The sequence below is a fragment of the Gobius niger genome (genome assembly GCF_951799975.1).
Source record: "Gobius niger genome assembly, chromosome: 14".
NCBI lineage: Eukaryota > Metazoa > Chordata > Actinopteri > Gobiiformes > Gobiidae > Gobius > Gobius niger.
The window spans coordinates 15,660,543-15,684,955 of record NC_136865.1 but is presented as its reverse complement, the minus strand read 5'-3'; the positions used below and the strand labels follow the sequence as shown (position 1 = coordinate 15,684,955).

Here is a 24,413-nt window from a genome sequence, read left to right as displayed (position 1 = left end):
AGGGAAATGCAGTTTTACTGTCAGAGGTGTGCAGTGTAAGCCTTGGCTCTTGTAGCGGGAGCATTGCGTGATTCGGTGAGATGTCCGTGTTCGCTGGTTTGAAATACCTGAGCGCTGGATGAAAGCTTCTACCTTCATTCTGCTGCACTGCACGTATAACTGCTCACACAGGCCAATCCAGATGCTGAGCAGGGTACTACAGGATTGCAAGACTTTTATACATTGACCAAGTTGGGATTTTCAACAGCTATACTTGATTTTCTTCGACAATACAATTTTGGCTACACACTTTCTTGAGCAAAGTTTAATGGGAGCTTACTTTAATGTAGAGTGATTTCTGTAATAAAATTGCCAGCTTTTTTAATCACTTTTTTTTTGGGCCATTCAATGGATTATAAGTACGGAGAGACACTTGGCAAATTATCAAAGCCAGGAGGCCGACTCAAGTTACTGAGGCCTGCAAAGTGGCCTGCAAAAGCTCTGTTCCTTGTAGCTTTAGCACTAGGCTATCGTGCAGTACATTCATGCTATTGTTTTTATGCATTTGCCCTGATAGATCAAACATGCAAAATGTGCAGCTATTGCTCTGGTAATGTGTACCAAAAGTAATTCATGTATCGTCCTTATTTTAGTTTAAAAAATACGGCTTAGTAGTTACACCCTGATCTGTTCGTAGATCAGCACATAACGAGTAATGCACAGGGGAGGAACATCAATACAGTACTGTAAAACCACTTGCCCCAAGAGAAAAAGTCTCTCTATAGATGCTGGATTCTTGTAGAACAGCCTTTTTTTTTTTTTTTTTTTAGATGACAGGGACTTTGGGACTGGGTCCACTGTTACCAGCCCACCAGATTTATCTGTTCTCCCTTTCCTTTCGCGTCTGTATTAATGAGATCGGGATGTGTTGGTGTGGATCTGACTCCAGCTGGGCCTTCCCACTGGCGCTCCAAATGCCTCTCCTGAATATTGAATAAGGCCCGGGACCACCTCCACGCTTCCTGATCAACAGCTCCGCTATTACCTTGCCATTACTCCACACGGGGTCCCGAGGCCAAGCACGATAGATGGGTGCATAATAGGCATGGGTGGGATGACTGTTTGAAGCTGCTCAGAACTATCCTCGGTGGTTTGTAAGCCTATCTTTTTATAACTTTGCACAGGCGCATTCGAGTCACTCTGCTGTACACTCTTATTGGGATTGTTACAATTCATTCTGAAGCTATTTATCAAATGCAGAATGTTTACTATGCCCCTTGTGCCTTTATTATGGACATTTTGTTTACGCAAGTTAGATGAAGGTTTAAAGTTCGTCATTTGTACTTGGTTATTGTTTAATTTAACATGAAATTGACTTGTCCGTCTCCCTTTGCTCGTTCAAGATTTTAACGATAGTCTTTACTGTTTGCATTTTGTGTTCATTTTTTTCCCATAATGTAATTTGTGTCAAGCAGTGCTCACAATTCTGTATTATTAGGATTATAGTGGTAGGCAGCAACTCGGGTAGACTCTTCAGCGCCATTGAATCACACTATATTTCGACCAGAGGCATAAAGCTCCAGTTAATTGGCCATTGATCAGAATAAGCGGCCCTTCTAAACTCCAACTCTGCGCTTCCTCTAATGATGTGTTTGCCATGAGCTGTGGCTGTCTTTATAAATAAGTATCACATGACTCCCAAAGACAGCAGGAGGGGAAGAGGCAATTAGACCTAAAGTAAAACTTAACTGGGAACCGGATCATCTTCAAAACCGTGTTGCCGTAGTAACAGAGTAAACCGCGTCTGTCTTGGTTGCAGTATACAAAGTACAAGCTTGTGTTTATTTATCTGGCATCTCCGTAGCCACTTCATTATTCAAAGGCCAAGCAGACATTTGCCTCTAGAACCAATCAATGCCATTAGATCTGTCACGGCGATTAGCCGCTCTTTTGCATCCTTATTTTTCTGCAAACTGCTGCGCCTTTGAAATGCTGGCCGTGCGGTTACTGTGAATTTATGCGCCATTGATTCCCAATCCCTGACAAATCATGCACATATATTTCAGTGTACAGTATGTAAATAAGGCCACGTTGTGCAAAGTATGTTGTTGTTGAAGGCATGACCAAGTTAATGTAGGAGCAGTCGGTCAAAAGAGTAGCCTATCTAAAAGGGTAGGTAGATATAATGTCTTTTTGACAGCACTCACTACACAGCCAGAGGGTCCTGGGTTCAATTCCAGACTGTTTGGGGCCTTTCTGTGTGGAGCCTATATGTTTATGTCTGTGTAGGGTTTCTCTGGCTCCTCCGGTGCTACCACTTAAAACATGTACAATAGTGTCCCTCCTGGGCCAGAAAACAAGATGGAGAATGTAAATTACCACAGAGAGCATCCCTGCTGTTGCTGTGATGCTATGAAGGTACAGTGGTATGCATAAGTATGGGCCCCCCTTTAACTTTTCGACATTTTGCCATACTATGGACCAAAAACATAAATATATTTCATTTAAATTTTATGTGGAAGTGACACACAATTGTTAAGTGAAATGAAATTTATACATGATTTAGATTTTTTTTCATAAATAAAAAACTGAAATGTGTGAAGTACAGGCCCCCCTTTCCTTGTAGTGCAACCAATTGCTTTCAGAAGTTGCCTTATGATTTCTGAATGATCACATGTTGACCCAGTGGCTAAATCGAGTCTTCCTGTGTGTAATCTAAGTTCAAATTCAGCTGCTCTGTGATGGTCTCAGAGTTCTGTTAAGGAAAAGTTAAAGGGGGCCCATACTTATGCATACCACTGTATATGAATGTGTTTATGTGCCTACTATTGTGTGAACTCATTGTGTGTAATAAACTACAAATTGACTTGTAAAGAGTATTGAATGGTTCAATTGGTATTGTGTTTTGCAGTCCCAGACTTTGAGCAGAGCAGGTTGGCAGAGTTCAGCGTTGCGAGCCCTCTGTGACCTGTCTGAGCGATATTTGAACAGTTGCTGCTGATGTCTCCTGCAGTTTGTTAGTGAGAGTGAACAGTGTCTAAACCTGATCCCTGTAAGTGTGCACATGTGGCTGTGACTGTGTTTAGGCCTCTCCTCCCTCCTATTTGGGTCGGCCCTCTTTAAAACCCTCTTACATAAGCCTCTACTCTCAGATGTGTGATATCACGCGCTATTTTTGGTCCTTTCTTTGAAAAAAGCCCCTTCACTGTTAGAAAAAGACAAGCCTATTCTTTGAATAATACACAGGAGCTTCCTCTCATTTGGTGTTGTCTTAATCTTTTGCCTAGACAAAAATGGGCAGCCTTAAAGTCACTTTGTATATGCTTGTTGGTCAAATGTCCCCTCACTCAGGCAGAGAGGTAGTCCAGTCTTACCTTGAATTTAAGGAAAAGCTATCAGTTGTTCTTAGATGCTCTTTTTTCCCAGATGCAATTGGTGTCTTTTTGAGTTGGAGAAAATAATGTCTGTGCTATGTTTTTTTACATTCAGTGAACCTTCAAACTGATTCCTTAATGCCCTCTCCACATTTCTTTTGATATTGTTACCACAGTGACAGAGGGAAGCAACAAGTACACTGGTAGAAATAATGTAATTTGAGAACAATATGTGCCTAATAGTGGCCTGTGTTTTCATGTTTTATCACCAACCTTTAGCTGACCTTATGAAGCTGTAATAACAAAAGGTTGCGGCTGGCGTATGCTCATGACACTGTGAAATCAACCAATTATGTTATTCTCCCTCTAGCACTTCTCCAAACGGACAGCCCTGTGCAATACCGGCTCTGCGGCCTTTTAATTTGAGTTTAAGTGCACATCGCAGCTATTGGGTTGTCTTCATTTCGACCACTGAACATGTCCTCGAGCCAGTCGTGAAGGGACTTTGGTCTGAGAAAATCAACGTCTTTTATTAGAAATCTATAGCATTTAGAAAGCAGAGAGAGGGAACAATGGAACATGCGCAGAGAGAGACACTGTCGGGCTTAGCTTTTAGAGGAATCTGAGCTAAAGATTGATGATGTGTGGATCTATTATTTCCTTTAACTGTACTTTTCAATGACCATGTGTTTTAGAAAATATACATCTAATTCATGTATGAGTAATGCTTGGTTTTAAACATCGACTAATCCTCCAGCTACAAAATACTGTTACTTTTAGGAGGGTGCTTGAACTCCTGAAGCTTCTGTCCACTTTCCTTACATGCGCCAATGTATCTTGTTTCGGATTGTAATATCCTGATGCTGATCACTATCATGAAATCACAAGTTCTGGCTCAACTCTGCAAAGTGTGTAATTAACCCTGCGTTGATTCATATCGCTTATTAAATTAGCACTTCGCTTTTATATCCCCCCATATACTGTTAGCCCTAGCCTTTGACACCATTTGCCATTAGGACCTCAGTGCCACCATAAATGTCAGGCGGTGAAGTTGTTTTTTTGCTGTGATTGTAAAGCACAACCAAAAACATAAACAACGCATTGTAATGTCTGTCCTTCTTAACTCGGGTGTAATCCACTGCTTGTCTTTGGTCTGATTATTGCTACCAGTGTGTAATTCTACTCATCCTCTTTTATATTTGCAGCTGTCTTTCGCGGCCACAACCCCAGTGCTGGCAGACAAGAAGAAATACCCCAACTTTTTCCGTACAGTGCCATCAGACAACGCCGTGAACCCAGCCGTCGTCAAGTTCCTCAACTTTTACAACTGGAGTCGAGTCGGGACGCTCACTCAGGACGTGCAGCGCTTCTCTGAGGTCAGTGCTGCGTTTTTCTGTCAGTCTCTTTGTTTTTAAAGTTAGGGTCTGTAGTGTTTTGTACATGGAAAATTTCATAAATATCCGTCTGTGTCTCATCCAATCAGAAGCAGAATTACAGAGCCTCCAAAAAACATTCACTTTAAGTTTACTCCATCAACACGTCCTCAAGCGATGCCACTTGAGTGTCTTGTGATTAAAAAAAATACATTAAAAAATACACATTTTATACACCATTCACAGCCAAGCGATTAATCCTGAAAACACCATTATAATATTGTTTTGTTGGTTTCTTTCATTGACAATATATAACATATTATAATTTTGCATATCTTCCGAAGTGGCCACCTGTCATGTCTCTTGGTATCAGAACAAATCACTAATGAACATCTCAAAATGTCGCCCCGAACACCACCTCCCCTCACTGTAGCCGCGTTTCGTTAAAACGCTCTGTCAGATGCACTGAAATAGAAAATGTGAGGATTGTATTGTTAACACTGATGTAGAGGCAGTGGTTGAGAACAATCTGTTCTGCAGCTGGGGTTGGGAGGTGTGTAAGAAGTCTCAGAGAGCCCAAATCCCTTTATCTCGCTCTTCCTGAAAGCACCAAGGGGCTTAGGACGCCAGCAAGAAGGACGTCCCGATTCAATCAACCTGCTCCAGATTGGCCTCTAATCCTGATTCACAAATAGGCAAACACCGCTGCCATACTTCAGGATTCATCCAATTCTATCAGGCTCAGTGCATGTTGCTGCTCTATTCTAAATCATTAGGCCTCGGTTGGAGCAAATATACTAAATACTACCTATGTGTCGGTCGTAACATGTAGTGATTATAAATCCTAACAAAACATCAACCAACAAAACATCATCGAGAACTTTTGCACAATGATCTGAACATGCAGATTTTGATGAAGATACAGCACATCTTTATCAATGCTCTTTACTCTCTCACGGTTCCCCAGAGGGAGACTGGAGGGTTAATGCTATGTAAGGCTTGTACAGTCTGGATTCACAGTCTTTCACATACTGCAGAGTCCCCGAGGACACGAACCTGGAAGCTAAAGCTCATCACAGGTATTTTTAGCCTTTCCAGAGCCACATATGCCCACACTGACACAAACAGTGGGTTGAAAGTGACGGTTGATTGATGGGGGTTCCTGTATACGTATTAAAGCGTAATGCTGCGTTGTTTTGTTATTGTGGCGGTGACCACACACACACTTGCACCGCAATCATCATTATGGAGACTGAGCCAGCCAAAACAGGGCTCAACAGGAACGGGGCAGCCATTATCAGTCAGTCAGGTGACACCCGACTCGCTACAGGATTAGACCTCAATCTTCTGATCACAACACAAACAGTGACAGGAGAGGGACAAAATTCACCGGGTTTAACCATGGGCCGGGGCATATCGCCGTCTGCATCGCTCTTTCTTTCATCATCGTTCCATAATGTGATCGCTAATCTTTATTCAGTGGGTCTTGGCTTCAGTAACATTAAACACGAAAGAGTTTCTATTTTTATATCTTTAAACCCCCATGTTATGCCCTAGGATCTCGGCCCTGATACAGTAAAACACTCTGGTTCTGTGTTTGTAAGGCATATTTTGTGCACATAATTATCCCCGTGTCAAACATAGATGCCTGACCTGAGTGCTCCTGACATGTTGTCCATCATGTGGCGACTGTTATGTAATATGATGCAGGATTATAGCTCATGTGCATCTGCTGCTGGGGATTCCCTCGCTGACCTGCACTGACACCGCAGTACAGTGGCAAATAACTTTACTGTCTATTCCTCATAAGTTGCGTTTGCGACGTAGTTGGAGTTGATGTCGTGATTTCAAATGGAGGACAAGGGTTTTATTTGACTCTATGACTGTTTATGGTGAAATGTTTACACCCCTGGTAAATACATGAGAATACTATGGTAATCTGTACTGTTTGTCAACTAAAAATATTTGCAAAAATACTCGACATAAGACCTAACAAGAAATAGTTTAAAACTAAATTATTACCACCCCAGTAAATTTATGATTATGCTTGTTTTTTTTGTTTTGTTATGTGAGTTTGTTCTTTTAGTTAATTCATTATTAATCACTTCTTGTTTTAAACACACATGGGTCATATAGTCAATGTCAAGTAGATGGTTTTATTTCATGTATATAGGCCCAGCAATATTAATTTAATTAATTAATTAAAGTCAAAACATCATTTTCATGGGCAAATTCTACCACAGAATGGTGATCTATCTTCCGCCTTAAACTAGATAGGCTCTTTTATACTTTATGAGCTATAACCATGGAGAAGTATATCTTATCAAAATATAAAGCCCATATTTGGACCTTTGCAATAAACACATTGCACCGCCAATATGTGGTCCAGTTTTTGAACTATTTAAACTGTTATTATGACACTTGATCTTTAAGTGGTGGCTCTTTAAGTGGTTTCATTGTGTATTTTTCAGGATTTGCACCAGGGCACAGTAGACCGCATTAGAAACTACAGCACAGGTCTCTGCCTTGTCCAGATCAGTGAACCAATTGTTCCTCAAGAGCAAAACCTGGTTGTATTGATCCGCTTTGTCCTGCCTGTGTTTTCTGCCTCTCGTTGGTGGTGGAGTGTTGTACAAAAGAGAGGGATGTAGCCAGTGTTTTAGCGCAGCCCCAGGCAAGCACCCAAGTTGCACATGACAAGCAAACATTAGTGATGGTAGGATTAGATGGAGGTAGTATTGATTTTTTTTAAAAAGGAAAACCAATTCCATTTGAAGTGCTACATAATGTTAACGAAGTGTAGAGCTATACAGTCTTTGTTTTGAGGTAGTTCATCATACATACATCCATACATTACACAACATAATGCCAGTCAATAAAAATGTACTTTATACTGTATGTTCTGAGACATGCTGTCTTTAATATTGGGAGTGTTTCATGGGTGGAGGTTTAACAGTGTTGTATAGGATTTATATAGCACATTAATCATTCACATCCACGCTTGAAGATAGTAACAAAAAGCTGCTAATCTGAGCTGCCCTGGGGCTGTTTGACAAAGACATGGCTGCCAATCTGCACCAGCTGCCTTGTTGACCATGTGTCCAAGCTGGAGTTGAACTAGGATTGGTTGTAGGAGGAGATCACTCTACCGTCTGTCCCTCCAGATTTCTCAACGCCCTGGAGTAAAATGTTTCCCTCCAGAAAAAGATTGTTGACTACAATCTACTCGAGTAGGACTGTTACGTACTTTAACCTCAGGGCAGATTTGGAGTACTTCAGCATCACCTCGGGTGTGGCGAGAACATTGGTGTAGCTATTTCATGTGAAAGAATCCTGCAGTGAAGCACCCTGTCAACTTCTTTACTATTTATTGAAGCTTTTACACCATAATGCCTCTGACCGGGCCCATTATGCAGGAACTTGGCAGGGGATCTGGAGGAACATTTGGCCTAAAATAGGAAGATAATATTCGCAAAGCACAACTCATAAAACAAGGCTGCTACACGGTTGCAGCTATGTGTAGATCCCTGTGGCCTCCTCTGCGTCTTGTGCGTCTTGGCCAGTGGCGTAGATTACTGCACTCCTCCTTTTCTTGACAAGAGAAAATGTCTGGCACAAAATAGCTTTTCGGAAACCGCGAGAAGCCCGAGGAATAAATTGTGTTTGTGAGAGGAGGAGGCAGTATGATAAACCACCTCCAGCCTACCATCACTGTGGGATACCTGCGCCATTCTCTTCCTCCGCTGATCCCATTACCTGCCATTCCGGCGAATCAATACATCAAGGCTTCAGCGCACCTGCTGCAAGATAGAGTTACACCGCTCCTCTCCACATCCTCCCGCTGCAGAGATGGTTCACTGCATACCCATACGAGCGGGAAAGACAGTGTAGGACAATTACATGCTGACCGGCAATGTGAACTGTATTATTAACTACTGATATTTGGGTGGTTTTAACCCTTTATAGGGCACTCATTGACATACTTTGAAAAATATATCATTTCAAATTAAGTGTTTTGGGGGGGGACAACACAAGTTTAGTTATGTTTCAACATTTTTCAATATTATGCAGAAAATCAGTGTGAGCAAATTTACCATATTTGGCTCCTTACCCTTTAAAGCAGAACTAAGTAACTTGTTTACCTTAATAAATCCTTTTCGTGGTCCCCTCTGGGGGTAATACAAGTGTTAATGGGATGATTGGGGGTCTTTCATCTCCCCCGGTGTCTCTTGCCAGAAAACCACAAATGCAAATTCCCTGCACCGGGTTGGAGGTGCAATACACACTAATAGAATCGCGAAGAACACATGATATGACAAGACAAAGCTAACTGCGGGCTAGCACCACTTAAACAGTATTTACAGCCAAGTTTGAGTGACAAAAATTATCTCCATTGTGTAATTGGATGTACAATATCCTTCTCTCCCTTTGTCTTTTCTGTCAGTGTAGTATTTACAATACAATGAGCAATTAATGAGTAAAAAAACGCAACATGCTACGACACATGCAGTGGTGCTTATGGCCTCTAGGGGCATGAGTTAGTACTGCTTTAAGTGGTAAAAAAAAAAAGATGCAAAAGATGTATATATAAAATATACAAAAAGTACTTTCAGGTCTCTGGGGGTGCTGGTATTCAGGAGGCGTTGTGTTGTGTGATACTGAAGCAAGAGCTTTTGTATGTTGTATTGTAATGTGGTCAATCATCTCAAATGTACCTAAAAAAAAATATTAAAAATAACCTTTGGTAACATAAAAACATAGTCCTAAGGTTTATTGGTTCTTTTGTCAAGAAAATACTGTATGTATGAATTAAAGGTGCAACTGGCATGTCCAAATATGGACTAAACTAATTGTCTTAAGGATTAAGTGAACAGGGCGGATGATCAAATATGGTGCCTTTTTCATGCTGTAATTTCACTTATTTCACTACGTCCTCCAAAACCAACACATATATCATCACTTAGCACAATTATTCACCAGTAAAATGGGTGAGTTTCATCAACTTACCATGGTTAGTTTTCAAGTTATGTAAAGAAATGTAATGTAAAGAGTCTCTGCTGATGGTCAAATGCGATAGAGGTGCGATCTGTGATGTGATGTAGGGTAATCTCTTCTGATTGGCAGAGTGAGGACTACATGCTTCTTTACCTTACTGATGTGCAGCAGGGAGGCCATTTGTAAAGTGTACGTAAATTACCAAAAAATAGTCACTTGCCCTGAAAAGTGCAAAAGATGAATGCCTTTGAAGCCTTGGAACATAGAGTGTCATGTCCAGTACACATAGTTAATTTTGATGCCCATTTGCTTCTTCATAGCCTCTATGGATTGGTCTTGATATTGATTCATACAGGGTGAAAATTAAATTGATTTTGGTTTTCATTAGCTGATAAAAAAGTGTCCATTGATTGCCTTCTGACACCTTCTCCAGCATCAGTGGACAGCCGTAATGCCATTGCCGCCCACAAAACACAAGGGACCTCCTGCAGCTTTTTAGTTTTTCACAGCAAAGGTGTGACGCATCGAAATGTATTCTTAACCTCAAAGGATCCAGAGACAAACAGTACAACAGTAGCAGCACAAAAAAAATATGTCTTGTCATATTCACAAAAAAGGTTAATAGCTACTCATGTGCTGTTTTTGTTCTGTTTTTGTCTCGCTCAGGTGAGGAACGACCTAACCAGTGAGCTGGAAAAAGCCGTCATTGAGATCGCAGACACGGAAAGTTTCTCCAACGACCCGTGCATCAATGTTAAAAAGCTCAAGGTAAGTCTGGACAACACATCCACGTATCGCTATGCTTTTGTCCCGCACGGCAAAAACTAGATCATCATTTTGATCACAAGCCAAGCGGCACTTCATAAAGACTATTCATTTCAATAAGTGACTGCGCAGGTCAACATATCTGACCAAACCATACTTCCATGACCATGATCACGGTGTACTGTACAGTACTGTGCTTTTGTTTTAAACACTATTCAACACCACAGCCAAGTGAAGAGAGGACATGTATTTATGCGTAAGAATGGACAGTGAATTGGCTGTAGGCTATACAAATTGCTAACTAGATTCATTTATATGTTTGTCTGTCTTCAACCTTGTCTCAAATGGTGATTTTAATACATGACCTTAAAGTTACTATAGAAGAAAAAAAAAGAACAGCTTTCTCTTTGAACGTCTTTTTCTTTCTCGGGGGGGTTTCTGCCACTTCAGGGCACTGTCAGAAATATTTGAACAGTCTAAATTAAGTCCAACGCATTTTATTATTTATTGTTTTTGAATAATTTACTCGGCATTCAAAATCTTTTTCCCTCAGATGTGCGAAAGAACGGTTGGATTTTAAGAAGAAAGATCTGAGCGTCCAATCTTATTAACCTGCTCATATGATTATGATTACATATATGATTGCTATAGAGAAACATACTGATGGGTAACCTCTTACTACAGGACAGTCTTCAGACCCAAATATAAAGGAGACTGTTCATAGCAAAAGCAACATACTGTATACACATAGGCGCTGCACAGGCTCATAAAAAGCGTGATTGGAGTGTGTGTGTACTTAATAAGCCCCAACAGTTCATGTGAGGTACAATATAACGGCTATTATCAAATAAATCATCCTCATATAGTTGCAAACAGCCATGTCGCGTGTAAAGCACTCGGCCCCTTGACTCACTCTCTGTGGATTATAGCAATATAAAAGCCAGAGTAATAAGGATAATTTGTGTGTCTGTCCTGGCACAGTCGGCCTAATATGCAAACACAGCATCGCATCTTATGGCCTTGTCCCAGACTACGATATTTCACGTACAGTCTCGGGTCCAATTTAGGGTTTTACAGAGTTGGTGCTTCCCGCCTGAAGGTGAGAAGCACACGCAGGAGTTCACATATATTTAAAAGATGTCTGTCATGGGGAAAAGGGAGCATTTGTTTATTAGGTTTAACTTGAGTTTGGATGACATTCGATCAAGGTCAGTGTTAAACCAAGCAAAAAATCTCACTTTTTTGTGGGGCTCGTCTTTAAGCTTAGACAATTACTGTGACAATGAGAGTTGATTTTTTTCATTCCGATACTCAATTCGAAATAAAGAAAAATAATCATTCACTCCCTCATTCTACCCCTTAACCTTTATGTGAAAATCAATGCACAATTTGTACTATTCCAAACAGAAAGATTTAGCTTGGCACTGTAATTCTAACATTGCAATAAAACAAATTTAGCAGATGTGTTTACTCTAAATCTAACGCTGTTCAGTGCAGTGTAGTTAAATGTTTCTGTGTGTGTGTGCTTGCGTGTGTGTAAATAGCTTTGTATATAACAGCAGAAGACTCCTGTTGTTGAGTCTCTTGAGTTTCACTGTGAGCCTGATTGCCCGGAGCGTTTGGACGAACAACAGTGAAGGGCTGTCCTCTCTGATCCCTGGTTATGTGACATATGGCATGAGATGGCCTCAGGAAGAGCACTTTGTGAACTGTTTTCATCCTGTTTTCTTATTGTCATGCAGCGAGGGAGAACACAAAACACATCACATCTCATGTCATGGGCAAAAAAGTTGCATGTTATGCCACACTTCAATTTGCTCTGACAGGCATTTCGCATGTGCCACTTTTAGTAAAATCTGCGCAGCCCGTGTCCATACCTGCCAGCCCTGCGTCACCCCCGATTTAAGGTCGCTGTGTTGTGCGTTTGTTGGTGTGTTGAGTGCGGCTCCATCTGTGCGTGTGTACTAATGCGTGTGTATGGGTGTGACATACTGTACACACATGGGCGTGCGCGGTAAAGACAGACTGTTAGCCCCGGGAGCATGATCTATTCTCCCACCATCAAACATGCGGCACTTCACGGGGGCAAAAATGAATTATTTACTCAGTTGGTCAACAGGCCATGTGCTGTAAATTCCCATGTTAGGGATTGACTTTTTTTGCCTTTTGATACAACCTCCTCGCTTCAACGGACATACACACTTAAAGATCGAAAGAGCTGTGTAAAAAAAAATGTTCAGGAATGTTTTTCAATTCTGACGTTGATGTCTTACTGATGTTCATTACAATTCAACAAGATCTCAGATACATTTTTCTGCTTGTTTTGACAGGACAACGATGTTAGGATTATAATTGGGCAGTTTGATGAGAACTTGGCATCCAAAGTCTTCTGCTGTGTGAGTACAAAATACGCCCAAATCACTTGTTTTCCATTTTTATACATTTATATAACACTTGCTTGTGTCTTTTTTTTCGTCTAAGGCCTATAACCTGAACATGTATGGGAGTAAATACCAGTGGATTATTCCGGGATGGTACCAAGGTAACTGGTGGGAACAGGCCAACTCTACAAATTGCACGACCAAGAAGCTGCTGGCCGCCATGGAGGGCTACATCAGTGTGGACTTTGAGCCGCTCAGTGCACGGCAGATCAAAGGCATCTCAGGACGGGTCAGTGTTATTCTTGACAATGTATTTCAAATTGTTGATTTTTTTGTTTGATTAGTCAACTGAACTAACATTGGAGTGGGTTGCAAAAAAGCAGCATACACTCCCAAAGAGATCCTATCCTTATCATCAAGTTGCATTGTTTGTTTTCTTCATTTACTCTACAGACGCCTAAGGAATATGAGAGGGAATACAACCGAGAGCTTCAGCAGAAAGGCGTAGAGGCCAGTAAATTTCACGGCTTCGCGTATGACGGCATCTGGGTGATCGCGAAGACACTGACTCGAGTCATGGACCTGCTCCGGATCAAACAGCGGCAGAACTTCCATAACTTCACAGTGGACGACCGGGAAGTGGGCAAACTGGTGCTGGACGTCATGAACGAGACCAACTTCAATGGCGTCACGGTAAGAGTGCCTTGGTACACTGTCATTCGCTTTCACTTTTGATTAGTTGTAACATTATTGCTGGGTTTACTAAAAGGTAAAGATTGGACAATAAAGTAAAAAAGTATGTTGAATGTCTTTGAGAGGGCCACCGAAATAGATCACTTCCATTCACACATTTTACAAATGCTTGCCTTAGGGAGCGCAAAGTATATTCACTGCTTCTCCTCGTTTTGAGTTTGTCCCACCAGAATGACCATAGACAATGCTGCAGGGTCTCCCGGTTCTCTCGGGAACGCTTGGGATAGCTGAGGTTTAGGGAAGTCCCTGCTTAGACCACATTGTCTTCAACCCGTCCCTAGATGAGTGGGAGAAGATAGCCTGAACAACCAGTCCTCATTCTTTTAGCTTTATAGAGGATCACACTCTAGTTAGACATTATACCCTTTACTAAGCATGAGTAGTTACCCTGTGCTCCTCCCATCTTTGTACACTCCTCTTCCCACAGCCTGACTAACTGGCCTTCGTACTGCCCACCTCCACCGATGTGACTGTGCTCAATTTCTAAACCTATTTTACGACCAGCGCATGAATCTAATATCGAGTTATTACTTATATTATAATCAAAGAGGTGTTTTGGAGTAAACGAGCTTGTGAGGCATTCGGGGAATAAAGGGAGAGGTGCTGAAACTGAAATTACATGTGCACTGCTGAGGTGAATATTGAAGCTGCATTTTGTGTAATAATGGACTCTAGAGAAACCGCTATGACGAAAGAAGTGTGCAGATGTAGTGTGAGTGTGCGGAGAATACCGGATCGGCGCGGAGCTCTGCAGGTGTGTGTGCGCGTGGGGCAGATCGTGCAGGTCATCAGTCCTCGCACACTTCTCCTTTGTTGATTAGGAACAGCTTGACATTGAGCCTTTCCCCAAAGACTCTGAGCAGCAGAGCACAGCAGTAATGTTGATGACCACGAGCAGTCTCAGCCCTTTTTGTCCGTAAAATAGAAGCGTGTCACAGATGTATTGACATTTGTCACCATTGCAAGACTTGCATTGATTTGTAGGCAATATCTAGACTGATCTGTTTGAATGCCCTGTTTGTGCTGAAGAGCTGCCTACAAAGATGGTAATATGAGTTTCACACATAGAACACCAAACAAATGTATTGAAGGTCCGGGAGGAATACTTATTATGACCATGTTAGAATCCCTGTGTCTTTAATAATGTATATATATAATGAGACTGCAGTTGTTGTATGGTAGTTAGTGTCGAACAGCTATGTGGTAAAATGAAAATAGCTCAAGAGGCCTAAAAACGTTCTAAGCAAGTCTATGTCAAAGTCACGTTAGTTTCAAGTTGTTATTTCTAAACTCCCGTGATACGACATCATTCAAAAGAGACTGATTCCTTGTCCAATGCTGTGTCGTTTTGAAGTGTGTGTGGTGATCATGTGGGCTAATAGTCTCACTCAGGCTCGGTGCTTCTCCATTTCCTGCTTGTGTTTGCTGGGTACACACAGCCGCCTCGGGAGAACACCGCACCATGATCCGAGTCGTGCTGCTGAATGTGGAGTGAGAGCATTGATCTTCTGCTGCCAGGAGTGCGAGGCTGACATTAGGTGGACGTGCTTTTCGGGCCAGAGAGCGAGTGTAGCTTGCCAAGTTACAGACAGAGATTGCACAGCCTGTTATTGAAAGATGTCAAGCAAGTTGCCGTACACTGCTAAGGACTTTTGGGACTGCACGATATTGGGAAAAGATTGTGGAATGAATTTGCAATTCATGCTTTAAAATGGAGATTCAGTTCTTAATAGAGGCTTAAAACAAGTTCAAAAGCATTAACATCTGAGAGAAGACTGCAATTTGACATGCTAAACTAAACAATTAGAGAGCTAAACTTGGTAAATTTTACACATGATAATAGTTAATGTTGGTGCCTAAGCTAAATGGTGAAATAGTGTGAATTTATATAGCGCTTTCCCTCCGTCACTAGGGTACACAGACACTGGAGGGTCTTGATTAAAGACACAATGACAGTGTTCAGCTGCAGGAACAGGGATTCAAACCCTTGTGGTTACAGGACGACCCGCTTTACTATCCGAGCCACTGTCGCCTAGACTTGTACCACAATAAGAACAAGGGCAAAATGTTGTTTTGAAAATAGCACGATGAAGTCGGTGAGTTTGATTGACAGATGTCATATGACCAGTGTGTAGGCTCTTGACTTCTGAAGAGAAACAAGTGTCACACCTGCATCCAACAGACCAACAGTAATTTGACCCTCTTCTCACTGAGTGCACCCACCACTGGGACCTACAGGACTCCCCAGACGGACTCTCAGCAGGCACTGAGAATAAAGAAAAAATAAAGAAAAGAAAATATTGTGTAATTCTTTGTAGCCTTACCCTTTTCTTCCTTGCTTTTCTATGTGTGGGGGAGTGTGAGTGGTTGAAGATTGGTGGTGCAGCTGAGCTTCCATCAGTCTAGTCCAGGGCAGCTATGGCTACACACGGCTTACCAACAAGTACAGAGTAAATTAAAAACTGTCTCTTGTAAAGTGTGTTGGGTGACGTGCATCTGCAAAAAGCGCTATACCATAAACAGTGGGAGGAAAAGTGAGTACACCCTTTGGAATTTCTTACATTTCTGCTCATAAAATGTAAATCAAAAGAATGAGTAAACAGTATCTGCTTAAACTAATACCACCCAAACAATTACATGTTAGCATCTGCTTCATCAATGGAAAAATTAACTCACAAGGTTATCAAGATATTTTGCAGAAAAACTTGAGGCCAATGGTCCAACAGTTGAAGCTCAAAAGAGGATGGGTGCTGAAACAAGACAATGACCCAAAGCACATAAGCAAAACCACCTCAGAATGGTTTTATAAAATACTCGTTCTGAAATCGCCTGTCCTGTCCAAGGCCTGACCTACACCTGATTGAGATGCAGTGGCGTGACCTCAAGAAAGCTATTCACACCAGACATCCCAGGAATCTCGCTGAACTGCAGCATTTTTGTAAAGAGCAATGGTCCAAGACTCATCCTGATTGTTGTGCACATCTAATGTGCAACTACAGGAAACATCTGGATGAAGTTATTGCTGCCAAAGGAGGGTCAACCAGCTATTGAAACCAAGGGTGTACTCACTTATTTCTCACTGTCCTGTGAACGGCTACATGTTATGACCGATAAAAATCTGATAATATGTAATTGTCTGGGTGGTATTAGTTTAAGCACAGTGTTTACTCATTCTTGTGATTTTAATTAAGATCAGACCACATTTTATGAAATGTAAAAAATTCCAAAGGGTGCACTCACTTTTTCCTCCTACTGTAATTCCTATCCCCACCTGATAATTCCAGTCTTTAAATGGGTAAGAGGATAAACTAGAATGCAGCATGTGTAAAATCTATGGCCTCCTAAAGGATGTGTTAATTGACGTCATATACAGCGCGTGTACATGTGCATAACTCTGAACATTTTTATCTCATATATTTATATAGGGACAGTGGTGTACTCAGACAAACATCAAAGATGCTGCACAAAGCCACACATTCAAACAGAGGGGTGGGATCCCACTGCTACTTCAAAGCACACCATCTTTTTGAGGCAAAATTGGCTCTCGAGCTTCCTTCTCCACATTTCCCCCTCAGCTGTCTTTAATCAGCCAATGCAAATGCTTTTCTCCATTCTATTCTCTCTCGTCCCCATCTATCTGCTTATTTCTGTGCAGATCACTCGCTCGCTGTCTTGCCTGCTCTCACCTGTTTTGTTAGTCAGGCAGTAATATGTAAACCCAGCTAAATGTGTAATTAAGGAGCTCGGTAAGCAGATGGTGAGCTGAATTAATTTAACCGTCTTTCTAGATAAAGAAGGACAGGAGGCACAGACAACTGGGAGAGAACAGAAACAACCTACATCATGAGAAATACAACAAATGAATGTCTTTGCTTTCAGTTAGTGTTCCCCTCGACCTAACAATAATTAACACTGTGTTTACATGTATGTTCGTCAGTCAGTCAGTCAGTTAGACAGTTTGTAGGTTAGTCAGGTTAGTTAGTTTTCAAGCTCATGAAACCTTTTGGATTAAGAATTGTGCTGCTCACTTCATGCAGTTTAAGTTTCAGTGTTAATATTCATGCTGCACTTTCTTTGTTCCCAGGGTCAAGTCATGTTTCGGAATGGAGAGAGAATGGGCACAATAAAATTCAACCAGTTTCAAGGTAAGTGTATTTCTGAAAACAATGAGTACAAACAAAGGAGGTGTCGCTATAAACTGGCTCTCGCCCTGTACCTGCTGCAGGTTGTTTGGACTGGAAAACAGAATGCGTATGTTCTCCCTCCGCGTATATTCCTGTACATGTCCGCGTCAGATAGCTGAACAGTGTAGGAGTATAACGCACAGATAATATCTGCATGAAGGGGATTCCCCGCTCCTGCTCCCAGCCTGTAGAGCTGCATGGAGCTGCTCAGTCCTTACTGCTAAACATCTTATCTTCTCCAGTGCAGGTGGACTCCATCCCTCTGGCTTTTAAATCAGTGTGTGTACGAGCAAGTGCATGTTTTCTGTTTGACAGATACAGGACAGGTTGGAAGCAGCTAAATACTAAACACTCTGCAGATGCAATGTGCTGTTTCTCATATCACATATGATATGCAATTTAATGACCATGTGGTTTGGAGATTGGAAGCCACCCACAAACAACAACAAATACAGCTGATTGAAGCTAAAGTAATGTTCTGTGGTGGAACTACATCCAAATGTTATGACTGATAGACTGCATTAAGACTAAAGTACCTAAAGTAATTAAGTATTGCATACTTTAAGTATACTATTCCTTTACTTGCTACTTCTCAGTGATTTTTCCTACATGCTTCTTACAATATAGATACTGCGTTACCTAATACTGTGATAACAATATTTATACAATATATTGTGCCAAATTATCAGACCGCTTTTTGAGTATTTGCGTCAACTGAGACGAGGTCACTTAAACTCGGCAGGGTTTCTATGTCAGCTGATAATGAGGTCTACAAATGTTACCTTTTCACGCCATCCAGTAACAGTAACTAGAGGCATCTTATATACAATGGATCGAAAGCTCATTGAATTCAGACGTAGATATTGAGCATTTTGAGAGATTGAAAATGCTTTGAGGTCTGGACTAAAGCCTCTGGAGGTTCTGGACCCAGGTCCAGTCAGTTCATTTAGGCCAACAAAAGTTGCCCATAACGTACTTCAGGCGAATCAACGCTCTGTTTATGTTCCGTGATCATCTCCTGAACATAGTCATTTGTCAGGGATGGTTGTTTTGTGACTCCTTTGACACTGTGAGCTGGATGGAAGACGGACTGGCCTATGCTGAATATTTCAACAGGCGGTGATCCTCAACACGACCCTATCATTGGCACTTTATGCGCCTTTGCCTTGTCAGAAGCCTCAGCCGTGAGCCACAGAGGCTTTTATATCCCAGGTCTCGGGGGATTAGAGATCGAAGTCCTGGATCCACAATGGGATGGGACGAGATAGAGCTCAAAGCACATTGGCCTCGTCCTGGTTTGGTGTAAAGATGTAAAGGGTTTCTCTGTTAGTGTTTGACATTAGATGTTTGACATTTGACAATTAGGTTGAAAAGAGAGAGAAGAATGTAACTTAATGGAACAAAAAATTTCAGATACATTGTCTACAGCCTACTTTACTGGAGCTGTGTGCGTATCTGTCGTTATGCTACAAGACGCTGAGGGGACTCAATAGGCCTCTGTAATTATGGGGGAAATCAGACAGGTCTTCAAGGGCACCAGGAGAAATTGCATGGTGTTTCTAGCCCCTCCTCAAAGAAAACGAGTAATCCTCCATCCTCCTCTCTGCTCTTCTCCGCTGCCAGCTGCAAGCGAGGAGTCCTTAAGAGCCATGGAGAGTGAAGGCATGTGTTTCCCTGGCAAGGTCACTCCTCCATCAGTGCTGCACCTATATTGTTGTCCCTGAAAGAGATGGCTGCCATTGTTCTGTAAACACTATATCCCTCACGTGTTATAGTGCCATGTCTTTGTGGTGGCAACACTTTTCTCAGTTTACTTAGACATAAAAATGTTTTGCTGGGTTGTCACGGTGGGTCTACTCATATGACCCATTTAACAGGTTATTATACTGTTGCCTATTGGCCGCTTTCAGAGGTGCAAGTTCTTCTGTCTCCTTGAGGTAAAATAAAGTGATAATTGAGAGTGAAAATACAATTTCCGGGCAACATTAGGCAGCTTCCTAAAAGAGCCAACGGTGATACATTTTGTAAGATAATCTTTTTGAGGCCCCTGAAGTCAGACTGTTCTGAATTTTCAGCAGTTTTCTAATGTCTTTGTATCTTCCACGGATCCCATGTGCCCCATTTGACCATTCTTCACTCCGTTAACACTATGGCTTTGATTTACTTGTTTGTTCAGTGTTACAGCTACTTTAGACCAGTGGTTCCTAAACATTTATCCCCTGCTCATGCTGGAGACAGGCCTGAACCCCCCCCAGTCCAAACCTAAGGTGCAGGGAAACGTAGTAATAATTGCCAGTAAGCCTTTACTTCTAACTAATTGGAGTGTTTTGTACAAATGTGCTCAATACTAAGTTTTGATGATCTGACCCTCTAACCACACAAAGCTCCTGGGACCCCCTGTAATAAATGCTGGCCCTCAGGTTGCTGATCTAGACTCTTGCTCTCCTGGATGTCATCACTATTATTCATGAAAAGAAGAGACTACAGTGTACCTCCTTCCCACTCTCATAGTCCAATTTTATCCCACATGGTCTAAAAAGGAGGCTGTAAAACAAGTCGGTGTAAGAAATTATACTTAAAGCCTTGTATAAATGTGTACTGCACTTAATCATATAAATGTCAAAAGATTAAACAGGGGAAATATGCAACATCTGATTAATTATATTAAGAAAAACATGGGGGAAAATTGGGATCGCTAATGCATCAGTGGGAAATACTGAAGATGCTAACATTTCCATCAAAAATGTTTAATATTAGTCCTGCTTACAAACTGACAAAAAGTGCAATTATGTTGTTGTGTTTTTTTTTTACAGAGGGCCAAGAAGTGAAGGTGGGAGAATATAATGCCATCTCAGATATTTTGGATCTCATTAACAACTCAGTCAGATTCCAAGGTAAGAAGAGGTCAAAAGTACAACACCTTTTCGATTTACCATAGCCTGTATATTTGTAACAGGCCAACATGACTTCAGCTTTGTGCTCGCTCTAAACATAGCCGTGCCATTATTCCTGTGTCCTTTGCACATTCAATTATTTACAAGTCCATTTTTCATCATTGCTGCCCCAGTGTTGTGTTTTCAAACTTGGTAATCTCTTCAGTTCTCTTGGTGCCTCACATCGATTCGGTATGCCCTATCTCCAGCACAGCGTCCACATCTCTGACCACAGAAAAGGATGTGCAGTATGAAAGATAATGCAATTGATTGGTTAGCTGAAGAGAGGAAAATAGACACATAAGAGAACTTACCATGATAACTTGTAGATATATGTGCTGTCAACAAGAGCAGAAGATTACCGTATTTTTCGGACTATAAGTCACCAGCCTTGGCAACTACCTGGGCATGGAGGCATGGAATTATATATTTTGATATATAAGTCGCACCTGAGTATAAGTCGCACCCCCAGCCAAACTATAAAAAAAAGTGTGACTTATAGTCCGTCTAAAGCTGTGTCTGTGCCCATCAGGTGTGGAGCCCCCAAAAGACCGGACCTTTGTGCGGCTACAGCGACGCCACATTAATGTACCCCTCTACAGCATCCTCTCCACCATAACTATATTAGGCATGCTGATGGCTGGGGCCTTTCTGTTCTTTAACATCAAAAACCGCAACCACAGGTAATATTTCAGGCTCTAAGTGAAACACCAGAAAGTTATCGTTACTTGATGTGTCCAACTGACGCTAAACTGTTTATTTTGTAGACTAATCAAGATGTCAAGTCCCTACATGAACAACTTGATCATCCTCGGTGGCATGCTCTCCTACGCCTCCATCTTCCTGTTCGGCCTGGACGGTGGATTTGTGTCGGACACGGAATTTGAAACTCTTTGCACCGTGAGTTTTAAACATTAGCATGCTTAACGTGTGTTTGGTCTCGTACATGGTTGTGGATTTTGTGCAAAGTCGGAATTCCTGCCAGAATTTTCCACAGCAATTCTGTTTTCACAGCTGATTAACTGCAATTAGGGTGGGAATTCATTGTTGTGTGCATTACTGGTGTGATGATGTGGAAAATAAGGTGTTTATAATTCATTTGAACTGTTTTTCTTGTGCTGATTTTCCTGTGGATATATCCTTTGAATATCCAATTTCATCTACCGGTATGCAGAAAAACTGATCCAAACAGCTAGCTGGTCTCTATCCAGGGCGAACCTCTTTACACCCATTTCTCAAGCTACCTTGACTTTAAAGGGGTGCAAAGTTTAGTGCCACAACTTGCTCGAACATAGGAAAGAAAGTCATTCTGAAGCATGCTGCACCAATCAATACTATCCTCTATGAGCATTGATGCTGTAATTGTTTTCTTTTGGCATCCTCTTTGCTCAGCCCTCTGCGCCTGGTGGCCTCCTAGATAACACAGAAAGCAGCATTAACCCTCGTGTGGCCTTCGCGGGTCTTTTTGACCCGCTGTCATGTTCCGGGCATTTGGATGCAAGGTGACACAAGGGGGCGCCGTTCCAACCTTCTCAGTGTAAATGTGAGTTGACTTTCTTCAGAGTGAGACTGTAGGTCAGACACCATGAGTGACAGTAACATGAGGCTAAATACAGTGAGCTCTTTGTTTGCAGTAAAAAGGCTGAGGCCTCATTGCTCTTCAGTCACAGACTGAGAAGTGAAGAAGGAAGTCATGGAGCTTCTGCTTTAGACAGAACTTCAGACTTCTGCTGCATGTAAGAGTCATATCATATCATATCAAATGTTGTAATTTGTAAAGCACTTTTGATAGCTTTCGGTATGCGAAGCGCTTTATAAATAAAGATTGATTGATCATATTCTGAAACTGAAATCTGTAGTAAAAACATAATATATGGAAATAATTATTACAATTACGAAAAGAAATATAATAATAAAGAAAACATATTTGAAAATCATGTATCTAATCAAAAAAAATGTTTTATTTACTCTCATTCTAAAAAAAAAAATACTAAAAAAAAACCCAAACAAACCCTAAGCATTTGTATCTGCTGTAGAGTCATGTTTGTCCCAGTTCCTCTGAGTCGTGGTGGGTCCTGGTGGACCATGACAGATGTGGACAGGACTGTGGTAGATCTACTTTTACTTTGGAGAAAATAGTTACTATAGTAACTGTTGAAGAAATGAACCTTATGAGTCAGTCCTGCTGCACCACGACTCAGAGGAACTGGGACAAACATGACTTTACAGCAGATATGAATGGTTAGGGTTTGTTTGGGTTTTCTTTTTTAGAATGAGAGTAAATTTTAAAAAAAACATTTTTTTTAAAATTAGATACAGCATTTTTGTAATACATATTTGTGTTTCAGAATATGAATCAATCAAACTTTATTTATAAAGCGCTTTTCATACCAAAAGGTATCACAAAGCGCTTTACAGATTACAACATTTGATATGATATAATATGACTCTTACATGCAGCAGAAGTCTGAAGATCTGTCTATAGCAGAATCTCCATGACTTCCTTCTTCACTTCTCAGTCTGTGACTGAAGAGCAATGAGGCCTCGGTCTTTTTACTGGAAACAAAGAGCTCACTGTATTTAGTGTCATGTTACTGTCACTCATGGTGTCTGACCTAAAGTCTAACTCTGAAGAAAGTCAACTCACATTTACACTGAGAAGGTTGGAAGGGCGCCCCCTTGTGTCACCTTGCATCCAAATGCCCGGAACATGACAGCGGGTCAAAAAGACCCGCAAAGGCGACACGAGGGTTAAGAGGTCAGGTCCAGGTGTAAAACAGCGGACAATCTGCACCCTTGAAGAGGCACAGGCGACGTCAAGAATGGAGCTGCTAATTTTGTATTTCATATGCTACATTTAAATCTCGGCTTTTCAAAAGTGCGTCATCGGCGACGAGCAGTTAAAGGTCTTTATTTAGTTTGTCGTTCTGATGAAATGTTCTCCTGAGTGTGACAGCCTCCATGGTCCAGGATGTTCTCCCAGAGTACAGCGTTTGAAGACAAAAAATATATCCGACAGCTTGTATTTTTAGAAAGCTCCTCATTGCTATTTTGAATGGACCTCTAATAAAAACATGCAAATACCTGTCAGATCAAATGCTGCTGCGCGCCTTTATCTCCAGAGAGGATGCTGTAATTTTTTTTTCCCGGTTTGTGTTGCTGTGATAGGTTCGGACTTGGATCCTCATCGTTGGATACACGACGGCTTTTGGTGCCATGTTTGCAAAGACCTGGAGGGTGCACGCCATCTTCAAAAATGTGAAGATGAAGAAGAAGGTGGGTGTTGTTGGCGTGACATTACACATTTTTTTCTAAACACATTTAAAAAATCGGAAATATTGGATTTTCTTTAAAGCAGTACTAATTAACTCATGCCCCTAGAGGCCATAAACGCCACTGCAGGTGTCGTAGCATGTCGTGTTTTTTAAATCATTTATTTTCCGTGAGAGTAAATACTACGCTGACTGAAGGGAGAGAGGGATATTGTACATCCAATTACACAATAATTTTTTTCACTCAAACTTGGCTGTATATTATGTTTAACTGGTGCTAGCCCGCAGTTAGCTTTGCCCGTTAGCCTGTTAGCTTCTTCTTCGTAATTCCGTTAGTGTGTATTGGTGGCCCCAACCCAGTGCAGGGAAAGCTGCCAGTGTGGTTTTCTGGCCAGAGACACCAG

General features: G+C 41.5%; 1 protein-coding gene across 1 annotated transcript in view; it reads left to right on the top strand.

Annotated features, from left to right (window-relative positions):
* Positions 1 to 24,413, top strand: part of gabbr2 (gamma-aminobutyric acid (GABA) B receptor, 2) — a 96,618-nt gene that overhangs the window by 34,091 nt on the left and 38,114 nt on the right. The window contains exons 3-12 of the mRNA XM_079570669.1: positions 4,559 to 4,729; positions 10,388 to 10,489; positions 12,817 to 12,882; positions 12,968 to 13,156; positions 13,321 to 13,560; positions 17,705 to 17,765; positions 20,618 to 20,698; positions 21,270 to 21,420; positions 21,505 to 21,637; positions 23,906 to 24,013. Of these exons, the coding sequence (XP_079426795.1) occupies positions 4,559 to 4,729; positions 10,388 to 10,489; positions 12,817 to 12,882; positions 12,968 to 13,156; positions 13,321 to 13,560; positions 17,705 to 17,765; positions 20,618 to 20,698; positions 21,270 to 21,420; positions 21,505 to 21,637; positions 23,906 to 24,013 (1,302 nt within the window). The remainder of the gene's footprint in view (positions 1 to 4,558; positions 4,730 to 10,387; positions 10,490 to 12,816; positions 12,883 to 12,967; positions 13,157 to 13,320; positions 13,561 to 17,704; positions 17,766 to 20,617; positions 20,699 to 21,269; positions 21,421 to 21,504; positions 21,638 to 23,905; positions 24,014 to 24,413) is intronic.